The sequence below is a fragment of the Pocillopora damicornis genome, chromosome 4, assembly GCF_964200805.1.
Source record: "Pocillopora damicornis chromosome 4, jaPocDami1.2, whole genome shotgun sequence".
Lineage (NCBI taxonomy): Eukaryota > Metazoa > Cnidaria > Anthozoa > Scleractinia > Pocilloporidae > Pocillopora > Pocillopora damicornis.
The window spans coordinates 2,847,598-2,862,994 of NC_142673.1; the positions used below are offsets into that span (position 1 = coordinate 2,847,598).

The 15,397-nt window shown below is 39.6% G+C and overlaps 2 protein-coding genes across 2 annotated transcripts; both read left to right on the forward strand.

The window, feature by feature from the left end:
• The first annotated feature begins 865 nt into the window (after positions 1 to 865).
• On the forward strand, positions 866 to 7,688 carry LOC113665256 (uncharacterized). Its single transcript, XM_027180932.2, has 9 exons — positions 866 to 1,852; positions 2,667 to 2,838; positions 4,052 to 4,310; positions 4,438 to 4,665; positions 5,261 to 5,515; positions 5,632 to 5,817; positions 5,943 to 6,065; positions 6,289 to 6,420; positions 7,041 to 7,688. The coding sequence occupies exons 1-9, from the start codon at positions 961 to 963 to the stop codon at positions 7,230 to 7,232; spliced, it is 2,439 nt and encodes an 812-aa protein (XP_027036733.2). The 5' UTR covers positions 866 to 960; the 3' UTR covers positions 7,233 to 7,688.
• A 962-nt stretch (positions 7,689 to 8,650) lies between these two features.
• On the forward strand, positions 8,651 to 14,908 carry LOC113665258 (uncharacterized). Its single transcript, XM_027180934.2, has 9 exons — positions 8,651 to 9,685; positions 10,992 to 11,163; positions 11,569 to 11,827; positions 12,416 to 12,646; positions 12,839 to 13,087; positions 13,436 to 13,621; positions 13,790 to 13,912; positions 14,071 to 14,202; positions 14,483 to 14,908. Exons 1-9 carry the CDS (start codon positions 8,872 to 8,874, stop codon positions 14,606 to 14,608), a joined length of 2,292 nt encoding a protein of 763 aa, XP_027036735.2. The 5' UTR covers positions 8,651 to 8,871; the 3' UTR covers positions 14,609 to 14,908.
• The last annotated feature ends 489 nt before the right edge of the window (positions 14,909 to 15,397 follow it).

Sequence of the window (15,397 nt, forward strand, 5' to 3'; positions counted from 1 at the left end):
AGTGGCAAAAAATGGAATCTCAGACTCCGGCTGGATCCTACGTTTCACGGTTACATCCGAGACGACGTTACTTTGTTAAGGGGACCTCGACAACGATACCTGCACTAACATCTTCTTGCACAGCGGGCATTCAAGAGCGTAAGCTGTCAATAGAGGTTCAGCCCCCACAAGCTGCTAAAACAGAAAAAAAATCACAAAAAAAAAATCACACACAGTAGTCTCTATTTCGCTCGGAAATATTGTGCCGCGACACGGTGTCGGTTCCCTTCGCACGCTCGTGGATGGAGAAATATCTCAGCACGTTTACGTGCCGGATGTAGGCAGTTGATTATGGCATGTTGTAATATGGCGGTGTTTCATCAGTTAGGTTCTCAAATCAATATTTAAAATTTAACAGTTGTTGAAATTCATGCGTTGTTACAGGAGTAAACTTCGAATAAAGTCGATCTGAGTTCGAAGTGTTTTTGTGATTTTTGTTTTGTTTTTCCTTTGAGGGCGATTAGTTACTTTTGAGTCAGAATTCTCTGCTCCTGTTCTTGTTCTTATCATCATATTAAATCATCATCATATTATAAAGTGTGTCACTCTCATCATAAACTTTTTTCCCAGAATCAACATCAAAGACAGAAGGTTTACACTATCATTGCATCCAGCATTTGATGAACTGTAAATGCGATCGTATGTCTAATAAATGAAGAACGATACTTACTCGATATCCCAGGACTTTAACTCTTAGCCACATGATCTTAAGAGATTTGAAGTGTGTAACGTTTTGAAAGACAATTGAGGCTCATATTAATTCAAAAGTGAAATATTGATCTAATTACTGCATTTATGGTGTGATACTATTTACGAACCCTGCACTCATCCCCGGTCTCTAAGGTAGTGGCTAATTCAATCGAGGGGCAACAGCCAATTGCAACCGTTTTTATAAATGGTTAATGGTCATTAATAAATCTCATGTATGGTTCAGCGCAAACGCTTTTTATCAAATACTGCGAGGTAGGTTCAGTTGAGGGATTCTATACAAAGATAAGCATCATGGAGATGAATAAAAGCTCAGAAACGGTGTTTTCCGACGAAAAAGATGTCAAATCTGCCGCAAGTGGTTTTTCGGCCGGTAGAATTGTGTCAATCGTCATCTTGGCCGTTGGTTTAATCTTCCTTCTTGCAGGAATTGTGCTCATTGTACTCGCAGTGAACAACGATAAGAAAACCACAGGGCAGCGAGATCAAAACAACTGCGAGTTTTCGAGAGAAGCCAATCGAGTTGGTCTTGGTGAGTTTCTTAGTCGTGTGAAGGCGACGTATTATAAACTTCATCCTTACGACGTGCACCGAGACCCAGAAGTAAAAACAGAAACGATCAAAGCGGAGTACTCTGCTTATGATCCAACACCATATATGATTAAAAAGCGGACGGATACTGCTCTGGCTTTGCTGAAAGAAATCAATGATAAAAAGATCAACGAAGACACGTTGAAACCCCGCGAGAGGAAGGCACTTGCTCAGGTAAAGCATTTTCTGCAGCACATATTCGGTCAGCCGTATGATGTTAATTACTACAATGGAGACTGGATGATGGGACCGAATTCGTTTTGCTGGCAGGAAATTTGCTTTCACGGGTACGCCGTTAATATGTCACTAGGTAAACATCACAAGCCTCACAATTCTTTTGATGTGGAGCTAATCGAAAGAAAACTGAAAACTCACAAAGCTGGCATTTTGCAATTCATCGAGAACATGAAGATGGGAGTACGCAAAGGAATGGTCAGAAGTGTAGAGGAGTGTGAAGCTGGTATTAACACAATCAAAAGATACTATTTGAATGTTTCTCTATACAACGCAACAGGTAAGGAAAAAATGTGAATGTTGCGTAACAGTTGATTAACCATAAGTATATTACACCGTCCCAAGGACATGGATAGGATAGGACCATCAGTAATTTAATCCTGAATTCAAAATTGCTGAAGGTTTGTTGAAGGGTTAGAATTTAACGGACTACACTGCTACGGCCCTTTAAAAATAATTTGGCTGAGCAATTGACAAAAGAAATTCTTTAAGTTCCACGAATTGCTCATCGAAGTGAGAAATACACGAGTTGTTTTCAAGGTACATGTATATATTTGAAACTTTGCGTGCGCTCTTAATAAATCCACTCTAAAACTATTCACGACGTTGTCAAGGATGCATTGCTTTTGAGATACAGTATTGCAATTACGTATAGGCTTCAAGGTTTTAAGTCGTGTGGCAATCCGATCAACAAAGATACCGCCATGAGTAAATAGATAAATAGACAAATAAACAGGAAAACTTTTTTTGGCCCCTGTTATAGACCTTGATCGACCAATAAAGTTTTATGGTCCATGCGGAACATTTTAAGGCTTCGGTGAATATTCTAATATTAAGTTAGAAGTGGCTGAAATATTAGTTTAGATGTTTGGCTTCCATACATCGAGTGTACAAGTTTCTAACTCTTTCAGATGAATTGATTATCCAAAAAAAGAGTAACCTTGAAATTAGTAAACTTAGTTGCTGAGCTCTGAAGCCAGTCCATACTTCCAACCAAAAGAGACATGGACACAGTTTGATCAATACTGTTTTGTTGTCCTTTTGTGTTGTGGGATTTAAAATGAAACTGATCATCCGCAGTACTTTCATTGCAGGTGTACTAAGAGCGTGGTTCGTTCAACCCCTGATGAATCCTGATTATTACAGCAACATCACAGAAAATACGGATAACAAATGGAAGGCGGCGCACGATGGAAAGAATGTCAAAGAAACTATCAAAGAATATCTGGTGACTTATTTAGGAGAACCGCTTGAACAAATGTTAAGGTACAGTATAATTATACTTAAAGAGCACAGTATGAGGTGCATCTTAATAAGCTCAAACTTGGTTCGAACGATTTCCTTTTAGGAATTTTTTTTCTTTTTCTTAATGCTTTTTGAACTCGACTGTGACTTTTTGCTGAGATCAGAGTTCCACAGCTTGTGGAACTGGATGTTCATCACGTTCATTAGGCACCTATATTCGGAAAATTATCCGGCTAACTTTCGATGGCCTTAGCAACTGATTTGTTTATTTAGCACGCGAGGAACAGAAATTATCCGTTACTTTACTGTAGTACACCCCATGAAGGTTATTAATGTTCTTCGAACGCGCTAACTGACGAGTTCGGAAGTGATTAGCAAGTACTTTTACTATTTGGCCCCGAGCACACAAGAAGGCAAAATCTCACGTGAGATTTAGAGTTTGATTTCCGACCATTTTCCAATATATTTCCAAGAATAAATTTTTTTTCTTTATGGTACATGCTAAAACAATACCTCGGTGTCGGTGAAAGTCATGATATTTATCTCGCCGCTCGGTAAATATCGACTACTATAACCTCTTCTCCTGCTTTCGCATTTTTCAAAGAACCTTCTAACATCGACCTTGTCTCAATGTACCAAGTATTATCCAGAGATTATCTGGGGAAGTCATCTTAGGGCTGATATACAAACCCACATAGAATATTGTTTACTACTTGCGATCGCCACAGCTGGAGGGCTTTCATCTAAATATAGTTTTCGTGTGAGCGCTTTCCAGACGGGTCCTTAACAGTCACCAAAGACAACTTAAAATACCGTTCAGCACTAGAATAGCTGGATAAGGATGTGATTTAAGCCGGGAGAAACGATATTTTGTGCAGTTAGTGCAGTTGTGACTGTGGTTGGATCTTGGTTTTATTACTTAACACCCTCCATTATGGCAGAGAAAGGTAGGACACACGAAACAATATAGCGCTACAGCGATCTTAAGATCTTTTCTTCAATTCATGAACCTTTTCGGTCTCAGAAGCTGATTCTGTCATATTATATTTATATTCTGACATTTTTACGCTTATTCCTTCAAAAGTCAAGGGAATCTATTTCTAAAGTTATCGACTGATATAACTCCCTTAAGTAGCAAAACCTATGATAATAACAGCTATCTACAGCTATCCGCCTACTGATCAGGATCACATTAGGGACAAAAATGTAAAACATCATAATGATTGTAATTTAGATACGTCGAGGAGGAACACATTCGTCATTGTGTTCCAAGCAACGTGTCTAGCGGTTTAGCTGGTCTTCCACTCAAGTATGTTTGGTTCGACGGCAAAGAGAACACCTCCCAGCCCACAGACCCATTCCTGCCCACTGGTGAACCGCTGAATGGATCGTTGGCGTATTCTAAGATCATGTCGTATTTCACAACAAATAACATGACAGTAATGGAAGTTCATGAGCTTGGTAAAAAGCAGCTTGATCTTCTCTATCCCATGGTGAGGTTATTTCCAGTTTTTGTCTAAACAAAGAATCGTTCTGTTAGTGATGTCATTTCTTTAAGACAATACCTCGTACCACCTCCGAATTTCTTCCTAGTTATTTCCTCTTTTGACTCATTCATAGGTTGTCGATGTTGCAAAACTTGTCACTGAGATCAACGATACCAGCACGGCTATATCGGAGTTCAGAGACATACTAACTTCATCTGATAGTTATTTCAATGCGGATCCATTTCCCAAAAACGAGTCTGATAAAGATGCACACAAGAAATGTAGCGATATTGAAGGAGCTAAGAAACATTGTCCCACGAGGTGGGCTACTTTGGAGCTCTGGATGGCTGAATCAAGGAAGGTATTGCATTTTCTTGATACTGATAATATAAGTATGCTAAATTACTTTATCTTCTGTTGGCCCCGATAAGGAAAACCCCTTAACATCCGGTACGGGATTGTTCTTGGAAGTGTTAATTTAGACCCTAAATGAGCCGATACTCCTTGGGGCAAGGCTCCATTTAGTGTGGTTTAAGAGGATGTCCAGCAAGTATTATTGATCTGTCGTGATATTCCTGTCAATCCGACTTCCCACCAAATACAAATTGGCATCGTTTTTTTTCGAAGTTCTCACCTCCCCCCCCCCCCAACCCTAACCCCCACCCCCCAACCCTAACCCCCACCCTTATTAAAAGATTTTTGGTAGCCAAAAAAATTTGACTGTTTGAACTTGAACACCTTTATCGGAGTAGTTTGAATTTAAACTTTTCCTCAGTCAAACGTAGCGGTCATCTGGCAATCTAGAAGTCTGCGTGATCTGTTCCCTACGCGAGAAATGCATTTTCCAAGTCTCATCTATTTAAAACAAAGACATTTCAGCAAATTGTTTTGATACGTTTCCTCAAGTCAATTCAGGTAGAAGTAAGAGCAAACTGTTCCCGATTTTGCCGGAATAGGTGATGAGTTTGCTTGCTCCGAAGACGATTCCTCTCTTCCACTTCACTGGGGATTATGCGACCACACCCAGCTGCCCAGTTGATATGCAGCCCGATCTGAATCCGTCCAGCGGAGCTCAAAGCTATCGACGTGCGGGTCCAAACTGCGCAAGAAGCGCCAAATACAACCTTCCATTTTTCTTGGAAAATATGGGTCCCAGGTTTTCTGAATGGAGCGTGAACGCACACGAGGCGACGCCAGGACATCATACACAGGTTTACGTGTTAACAAGCTTTATTATAATAAAGATTCGTAAGCAAATTTGCAAATTGTTTCGAGAGTCGATATCAGTCCACTCAGCTCGACATACCGGCTTATACTCCATCCACAGGTTCAGGGTAATGCAGAACACTTCCGCGACATTTGCGGTGGTGCTATTGGTTGGCTTGATAGTGTCACGTACTACACAGCGTTTACAGAGGGATGGGCGTTGTACGCTGAAAACCCGCTTATAGCCCAGGATACAGACGCTTATAAGACCGAACCGATGCAGAGGTTTGGAATGCTGAAGTGGCAGGTAGAGATTGATTAAGTTTAATTCATGGCAGCATCGCCGTTTCACAGACGGGTACATAAAAGTATGCAATCATCAACGGAGTTCAGACCCTTTTTCTGAATGATTACACTTCCCTCTACCTGTAGGTTTGGCGAGCAATACGGCTGATCGTAGACACTGGTTTACATTACGTTGGATTCTCAAGGAACGAGGCATTGGAATACTTCAGAAAATATGCGTGGGACGATACAGACCTTGCACAAAAAGAGGTGAAATAATTAAAAAAAAAAAAGAATTATTGTTACAAGTATAGCGTTTAAAAAGTTTTAAAGCAACTTTCCAAGCTCGTTTTGAAAAGGAGGCAAACATAACTCGGAAATGTGCCATTGGACAGGTCGTCATAATCCAACACATTTATCAATTTAACTATAACTGTTGATAGTCTCTTACTTTCTGTTATTAAATTACTTGTACTGCTGGTGACCTCAACAGGTTACTCGGTATCAGAGCAACCCAGGACAAGCGACTGCGTACATGATTGGTCAATTGGAGATTGAAAAAGCCAGAAAGTATACTAAAGATAATTTGGGGGAAAAGTTTAATCTGCGAGATTTCCATTACCAGGTTAGTAAATACGTCTCATACATTCGTTTTAAGGGATTTCATCCCTAAATGCCACTGCGGACGTCAATAGGCTATGAACGCATTGTTTGTTTTGAGGTTATGTGGACATTATTTTCATTATCTAACCAAATGCAATGTTACTAAGGGTGCTAAGGGTGTTGAGGAGCCAAATTATGGCTATAGCAATAGCAATGGTAAGGATATTTTGCCAGAAGATTACAATAACTGGCTTCGAACTAAATAAATATGTTGTTGTTTGACGATAAAGTCCTGATTTAGCGAATTACTCATCCGATTATCACAGTTTGGTCTGCTTTATTGAAACAAGGTCGTAATTGTCCGAATAGCTGAGAAATCATAAGTTAGATAAACAGCTGCCGTAATCGCCAGATGAATGGAGATTTCCTGCGGAACTACTTAGCGATATCCTTGTCACTTCCCGACAATGTAATAGACAGTCGCAGTTGACTGCCTAAATGCCACCCAGAGAGGTGCCAGTCAATGGCTGAGCTCCAAAATTGGACTAGAAAAAACGAGGAAAGCGAGAAAAGCTATGTGTAAAAGGAATAGCAATACTAGGTTTAAAAAATGGGAGCTGGACATATGTAAACTTTTTTCAGGTTCTCGCTCAGGGGTCCTCTCCGCTGGCCTACTTATCAGATCACATTGAAAAATATGTAGCGTGTGTTATGGGCAAGACGAAAGAAGGCTGTGACGTTATTCTGAGACCACCGAAGAAACGCAATGGAAAGAAAACAGGAGACGCGCCCCGTTGGCAAAACATACCGAAACCTATTTTACACTATATATGATGTGCACTTTTTGTTAGTGATTGCTCATTTTAGTGGCTGGCTCTTTTTTTCCGACTCTAACGAAAGGCCAAGCCTAATTAGGATCTTGTTAATTGTTAAAAATAGGCAGTTTAAGAAATTTTTTGAAGCACTTAAGAGAACCAGTGCTTGAATTTTAATGCTAGAAGACAGTGTTGCAGAAGATTTGTCTCACATGCGAAATACAAAACCTGCCGCATCCCGCATATTTGTGAGTATTCAATAAGAAAAAGACGATTCAAGAATATAGTGACTTATTGACCCTCAACCTATAATTAAAAGGTCAAAATAATCATATCAATAATAATAATATTAATAATAATAATAGTGATAACAATAGTAATAAAATTCATAGGGGCTAGCTCAAGAACTTCACTGTTCCTCAATCGGTCTATCCTCTGGCAAGGCTCCAATGACGATTAAACCATGCTTCTTTTATTTTTGCCTGTTTATCAGAAATCATTATCTTACTTCAATGCAATTTAATTTTTGTGAGACTTTTGTGACATCATGAAAACGAGGCATTCCGCGTCGTAGGATCTTCCGCCACTCCGCTATTCCGCCCGGTCATTTTGCGCTGGAATTTTCGCTTCTCAGATCGAGCGTTCGGAAATGGAGTGTTCAGCCTTGGGCTTTTCCCATGTACGTTGAAAACCTCGAAATTGACAACTCGCTAAAATGCGTTCGTTTCACCAAAGGAAGCGGTCAGATACCAAGTGATACGCTGTGGAAGTAAGGTGAGATATTTTTATTAAGAATTTGACGTATTGTTTTATTCCTTAGAGCGGTCGTAAATATTCCCATACAAACTCTTATAATTCCGCCATGACTATTACTGCGCAAGATGATCATCTTACAGCTGGAGCTTGGGCCGCCTGTGACACGATGGGCAGTTCAAACCTATTCAGATATTTCCGCAAAAAATTTCTTGATTTTAATAACGTACCGAAGACGCCACTCTAAAATTATATTGAAACTTTATCATCTTTTGTATAGTGTCTCGCCAAGAGCTGAAAATATTATACTTTGGATCTAGTGAGCTTAATTCGCTGATTCAAACGGTGAATACTCTCTCTTCAAAGTAAAATTTTTTTCCATCTAAGTTTTCATCATGTGCCGATCACACCTTTTAAGATATTTCCGCAAGGAAAAGCTTTGTTTGTTTTGACGCGCCATCCTGAAACGATTGTGAGATGTTTATCGTGTTCGGTAGTACTCAGCCGGAAACAAACAGTTAGTTACCATCACTCAGTCACAAATTAAAGCAATGTGACGACATATATATCCATGTAAATCATATATTTAATGAGATGTGGAAGACCCAGCATTTTCTTCTTTATTCATCGTAATTTTTTTACCCTTTTTATATCTTGAAAATGACAATTTGCGATCCAAATTAGCTGAACTTAGATGGGGCATGTGAATAGCAATTCGCAAAGGACGACGGTCATGCGGAAACTTTTTCACTTACTTCCGCCAATCGTTACTTTCGTCAGCCAAGTTTTACTTTTCGTCAGCCAATTTATTTGCGGCGAGGTAAGCGAATCATACAACGGCAACAAGCCCTTTGAATTTGGAGAATTTGGCGATTCCAGTCATTTTGGAGAGCAACTTCACAATCATGCAGCAGACCAAGAGTACGGAAATGATGGTGTCTGACGAGAAGAGCGTTACTTTTGGACGTCAGGGACCCTCGAGGGAGAGAATCATCACAATTATGATATTAGCTGTCGCGACGATCATTTTCATCGTTGGAATCGCGTTGATTGCTATTGCAGCAAAAGAAAAAGGAAAAGATGACGGAACATCAGACAAATCAGCGAAATGTGATTATTCAGAGGAAGCAAAACGAGTGGGGCTTGGTGAATTCCTCGATAAAGTCAAGTCATCATATTATAAACTCCATCCTTATGTAGTTTATGATGACCCAGATGTCACCCCTGAGAGAATCAAAAAAGAATACGTCGCCTATGATCCGACGCCCTCTCTGATCAAAACTCGAACGGACGCTTCCTTTAACTTGCTAAAGGAAATCAACAAGAAGGACATAAACAAAGCTGCATTGAAACCAAGAGAAAAGAAAGTTGTGGCCCAAGTGAAGCACTATCTTCAACACGTATTCGGTCAACCTTTTGATGTCAATTACTACGCTGGAGATTGGATGATGGGACCGAACAAACGCTGCTGGCAGGAAATCTGCAACATCGGAAGGGCAGTGCAAAACGGACTGGGTCGTTATTTTAAACCTAATGATGAATCGGATGTTGAGCTAATAGAGACGAAACTTATGACTTTTAACGCTAGCATTGTGCAGTACATCGAAAACATGAAGATGGGAATACGTAAAGGAATGGTAAGAAGTAAGGAAGCGTGCGAGGTTGGATTTAAAGCTTTAAGTTCCAAGTACATGAAGGTTTACCAAAAGAACGAAACAGGTATGCGAAGCTATCCAGATGTATGGATCCGTCTTGCTTTAGAAGACGTTATGTGTTATGCGTTCATGCACTTCGATTATTACGTAATCTTGACCTTCCCCTAAAATTTTAATAAATTATGTGATTTAACAAGAATATTGCAAAGCAGGACCTCTTCGTAACTTCTTCTTAACGATGCTTTACAGCGGAACGCAAAATTATTGACGGATCACAGTCAAAATTGGCTTATTTCATGAATGCTTATGCCGGCATACGGATAAATACATTTTTCCGATCCTATTTCAAAATTATAGGCTTAATGCTAAGAAGATAACGCCTGTGAATTAGCTGTTATTTCCTCTCCTTTAAACTTGTGGCAATATTTTATTCTATCAAAAACATTTATTCAAAAAACAAACGAATTGAATGAGTAATCGGAAGATAAAATGGCAAAAATGATGCTTAGATGTTAGGGTTTCCGATTCCAGTTCTGCTATTGCGAGGGAATACTTTTCCCTCTTTGGCATCTTAATTCAACTTCCGCTGATTACAGTTACTTTGTGCGACTATAGAAGTTTTTATTGTGAGCTCTTCCACAAATGAGCGTTTCATTTTTTTTCATCGTTCGAATCATATTTCAAGCTCTGAACTTAGGAAATATTCCACGTATTTTGGTACTGTCTGGGATTAGTTGAAAATTATGAAGACTAAAGATGTCATCAAATATCATAACCATTTTGCAGATTATCCTCATGAATGTATCTTTGTGGCCGGAAAGAATACCTTTCGTTTTTATCCCTTATAAGGCCAAAATCACATTTTAAGACCCCTTGACTAGTTAAAAAGATGTGATTTCGTAAGTGGCTGATGAAAAATAATCTCCCTAACCCTCTACAACATGGCGGACACACAAGTGCTGAGTGTCCCTGCTTCAAAAATACACTTGCACTTGAGGCAAACGATTGCGTGACTTCTCTGATTGCGGCCCACAATAAGAAGATGCAGTGCTTCATTAGTGAAAGTTAATAAAATAAACAAACAAAACAAAATGTCTAAAGGAATTCATCTTGAAAAGAACGTCAAGTTAGTGCTTCCAACACAAAAACAGTTATTCATAAATCTTTTATTAATTAAACATTATAAAAAGTGTAAATTGAATGAGTTTAATGTTACGATAGGTAGAATAAAGTTTGTCTTCACAGAAAAAAAAAATTAAAATGCCGTTTTTGTCCATTCAAAAAATTAGTTAGTTGAACTTTCCTCGTTAGTGATTAATAGATTAATCTGTAAACCACACGCAGATTCTTACCCATTTTTTTTCTTCCAGGTGTGCTACAAGAATCATTCGTTCAACCCCTGTTAAATCCTAATTTTTATAGTGGTATAACAACAGAAACAGATAGCGAGTGGGAGAAAGGCCACAATGGGAAAAAAGTCAGCGACTCTGTAAAAGGATATTTGGTGGATTACCTAGGGAAACCGCTGGTTCATTTATTGAGGTGAGGCAGTACGTGTTGCACTCTCTTCACCTGCACCCGAGACGCAGTCGAGTGCGTCATTGGATTTTCATGTGATGAAGAAGAAAAACGTTGAGAACGGTGACGCCATCCATGCGTTTGTCCTCCATTAAGAGGAGAACCAATCAAAATGCGAGAAATTAGGCTCATTATATATACTGCTATCCACGACGTTTGAAATTTTGTCGTAATATAAAAGAGAGTACGCTAAACTGAGCTTGACCTTCGTGTTACATTGTTAAGTCTGGAGCCCTTTTCAGGGCTTTTGCGACCAGTCTGTTGTTCAGTGGCACGCTACCTCTCCTTAACCATTACGTTTGTATCAAAAGAGCAAGAAATGAAAATATAATAACGCTTTACTGACGATAATGTATTGTACATCTTTAGATACATCAAGGATGAACACATTCGTCACTGCGTTCCAGGTAATGTATCCAGCGGTTGGGCTACTCTACCACTCAAACATGTTTGGCTTGATGGCAAAGAAAACAAGTTCTGGTCAACAAACCCATACCTGTCCGATGGTAAACAACTGAATGGATCGCAGGCTTACACCACAATATTGTCGTATTTTACAACAAACGACATGACCCCGACGGAAGTTACAGAGCTCGGGGAAAAACTTCTCGACCTTTATTATCCAATGGTGAGCCGTGAATTCTAGTTTGCGACAGCGAGTGTAATGACTGTATAGTACGTTGACAAATGGCGTCGGGCGGTCATGTCGGTTACCAAAACAATAAAACTGATGAACTGATGAACCAACTCAGTCCTATGAAATTTGAATTGTTTTCTTAAATGAACATTTTCTTGTTCCATAAAATATAATACGCTTCTCATTGCACTATTAAAAACATGGTACACGCAAAAGCTGATCCCAACAGTTTTAGTGCAGTCAGCCAATGTTAATGATCCTATTGGGTTTCGAAACATCCTCGAAAAATTCTACTTGAGGTCAGTTAGTTGGCGCCTTGTCCACTTTACAAATGGCACTTTGGGATGTCATACAACATCCCCCTCCCACTGTCCCAATGAATCTTTCCTCTGGGCCAGACGCTCTGGCTCAGAGGAAAGCTTCTTCGAAAAGGGGCCAAAGAATGGCAGCAAGTGCGATTAGTTGATATCGTGAAATAGCCCAGTAAGAGAGGGCCGTCATCCTCACTTAAATGGTTGAATAAATTTAACTTTTGACGCAACTGTTAAATCAAAATAACCTTTTCATTTCCGACCGCAGGTTTTAGAAGTTGCAAGGGAGGTAACTGGAAAAGCCAATAACGATACCGCGAAACAGGAGTTTAAGAAATTGTTAAATGATACTTCTAAGTTTGCATTTAACACGAAACCAATCCCTGAAAACGAGTCAGACGAAGAAGCAGAGCGGAAATGCAGTGATATTAAAGGGGCTGAAGAACATTGCCCTACGCGATTGGCTGCCGTGCAGGCATGGATGGATGAAATAAGAAAGGTAGGTTTCGATGGTTCGAAAAAGTTAATTGCTAGGCGCGCATGGGGTTATGAGCCCAAGGAGAACCAGAAACACGTCCTTATCAACATAATCCGGAGGAAAAAGGGAAATATAAAAATGAAGCTTATTGAATTTCCTTAAAACTAACCTCTTAGTTCACTCCTTTCTTAGTCTTAACGTCTCCATTTTCAGGTCATGAGTTTACTTGCACCAAAGACTGTTCCAATGTTCCATTTTACTGGAGATAAGGCAACCACTCCCACCTGTCCAATTGACGTCCAGCCCAACTTTGATCCAGCTATGACATTCCAGAGCTACCACAGCAGCGACTCTAATTGCACAGAAAGTGCAACATTCAAGATTCCATTTTTCAGCTTGTTCCCAACGTATGAAGAATGGAGTGTTGATGCCCATGAGGCCATGCCTGGACACCATTTGCAGGTTTAAGTTTTCTTCAGTTTCTACGTAAATCATTTGTTTTTTTAAGTATCTTTAGTTCGAAAACTATTCGTCTAATGAGGGCAATTTAGCTTCGATAAAGAAAATGCGCAGAACTTGTCACGGAAATATATGAAGCGATCTAAAGAATTGTATTTTGCAATTGCTGCATTGTGAAATTCGTTGGTCTTCAGTTTTGAGGAATTTTCTTTTGCCTCAATTTGCGAGCACAAATAAAATACACATGTACATTAACTTACATCCTCGACAAAAGTGGTTTGTCCGCTTGAATGATATTTGAGCCGAGCTCAGCTAAATTGAGATAAGTTTTTTTTAAAATTCTTTTTACAGGTACAGGGACACCTGGAGCATTTCCTTGATAGCTGTGGTGGTGCGATTGCCTGGCTTGATGGTCGCACCTCTTATACAGGCTTCAAGGAGGGATGGGCCTTGTACGCTGAGTATCCTCTGATTGGGCGAGATACAGACATGTACGACGACGAACCCATGCAGAAATACGGAATGTTGAAGTGGCTGGTAAGGATACATAAACCACAGCAGAGTAGACACATATACTGTTTTTGCTTTATAAGAACTCAGTCCTTCTGATATGGTTACGTGAGATATTTGAGTCTTTCAGTCGCTGCAATTGATTGTCACTGTCACACCGTAATTGTGAAATTTTTAATGTCGTTCTTATTTAAGGTGTGGCGATCTATCCGATTGATCGTGGATCCTGGTTTGAACTACTTTGGTATGAAAAGAGATAAGGTCCTCGACTATTTTAAAAACTATACTTGGGCAGAGTCACCTTTTGTCCTGAGTGAGGTAAAAAGAAACATTGTAAAAAGCAATGTTTGTCTGATCATAATTCATTTGTAATCTTTTTAAACCGCTTTCCCCACAAACTCAAAGACTGAAAGTGTTGTTTTTAACAGTTAACATATTGTTAAATTGAAGATTTCAATTCTTAATGTACACAACAGGCAGTCCGGTACGAAAGCATTCCTGGACAAGCCACTTCTTACATGGTAGGACAGGGGATAATTCTTGAGGCCAGACAATATGCAGAGAAAGAACTGGGAGATAAATTCGATCTGCGGGACTTTCATTACCAGGTAAGGATAGAGATTCGTTTTGTCATGTGTTAACTGCAATCAGAGTCAAGCACATGTAAAATAAAATGTGAAGATAAGGGACTAGTGGAATTCAGTGCATGACTCTGTCATAAAACCTTAACCAGTCAGTAACGTTATTTCCTCAAACTCCGGACATCTCGACATTACACAATTCTAGTAACTGTAAGGTTTTCCCCTTCCTTTGTGATAGAGTTTACGGCTGTCGTTTGTAATTTAAACCTTTACACCTTTTGTATTTATTTATATCTTCTTTATTCAGATTCTGTCACAAGGATCGTCACCTCTTGGTTACTTGACGGACCACGTGAAAGAATATGTGGCTTGTGTCAAGAATCAGGCCAGGGAAGGTTGTGACGTAATCATGAACCCCCCAAAGAAAAGTTAAGCAAAGAAAACAGTCAAGGCACAAGGTCTCTGGCCAAAGATGATTAACTTAAGCGGGTCATATATTACAGATGAGCTATCGGTGCAATTTATTGTTGTTCGCTGAGTAAATTTTAAAGCTTTCTAAAAAATTTGTCTTAATTTGCAAGAATTTCTTTCCCCATTATTCGAGCTCAATGAATACTGGGTTTGATTGAAATGCTTAAAAAAAAACTTTCAATACAGTATGATATGTAGTTAAATTGCCCTTTGCATTCGAAATTGTGGGTTTAAATCAATAAACAAACCTAATTAACGTGAATTTTTTTTGGCATTTTAACTCAATATGCTCGTCTTCCATCCATATCACGATCACCAACGGCTACCTCAACGCCTATGGAAGGGTTTTTTCGCCCGCGAGAAAGTTTGGGGCGGTAGAGAGAGACGTTGAGAGGTCATTATTATCGCCAGACGCCTCGAAGACATTTCACCGGCTCGCTACGTTCAACATCTCAAACTATCTTGTGGGTAAAAAGAACATTCGGATGACCTTGACAAATAGCCCGCGAATAATTGGCGACAGGCAGTCTTAAAAAGCCAGACTATACAACTACGAATGACTTAAAGATCAAAATAATGAGGTCGGAGCCAATTTGACTTACGATTCAATTTTGACTGAGTCCTAAGATTTCAGCCATGGCGACAAGAACCTTGGGTGAATGTTAAGAAATCCATTCGGCTTGTCATTCACTGCGTCATAAAATACCTTCAGCCCTCTGTTTACACCTCCCGATAATATTTCTCGGACTTG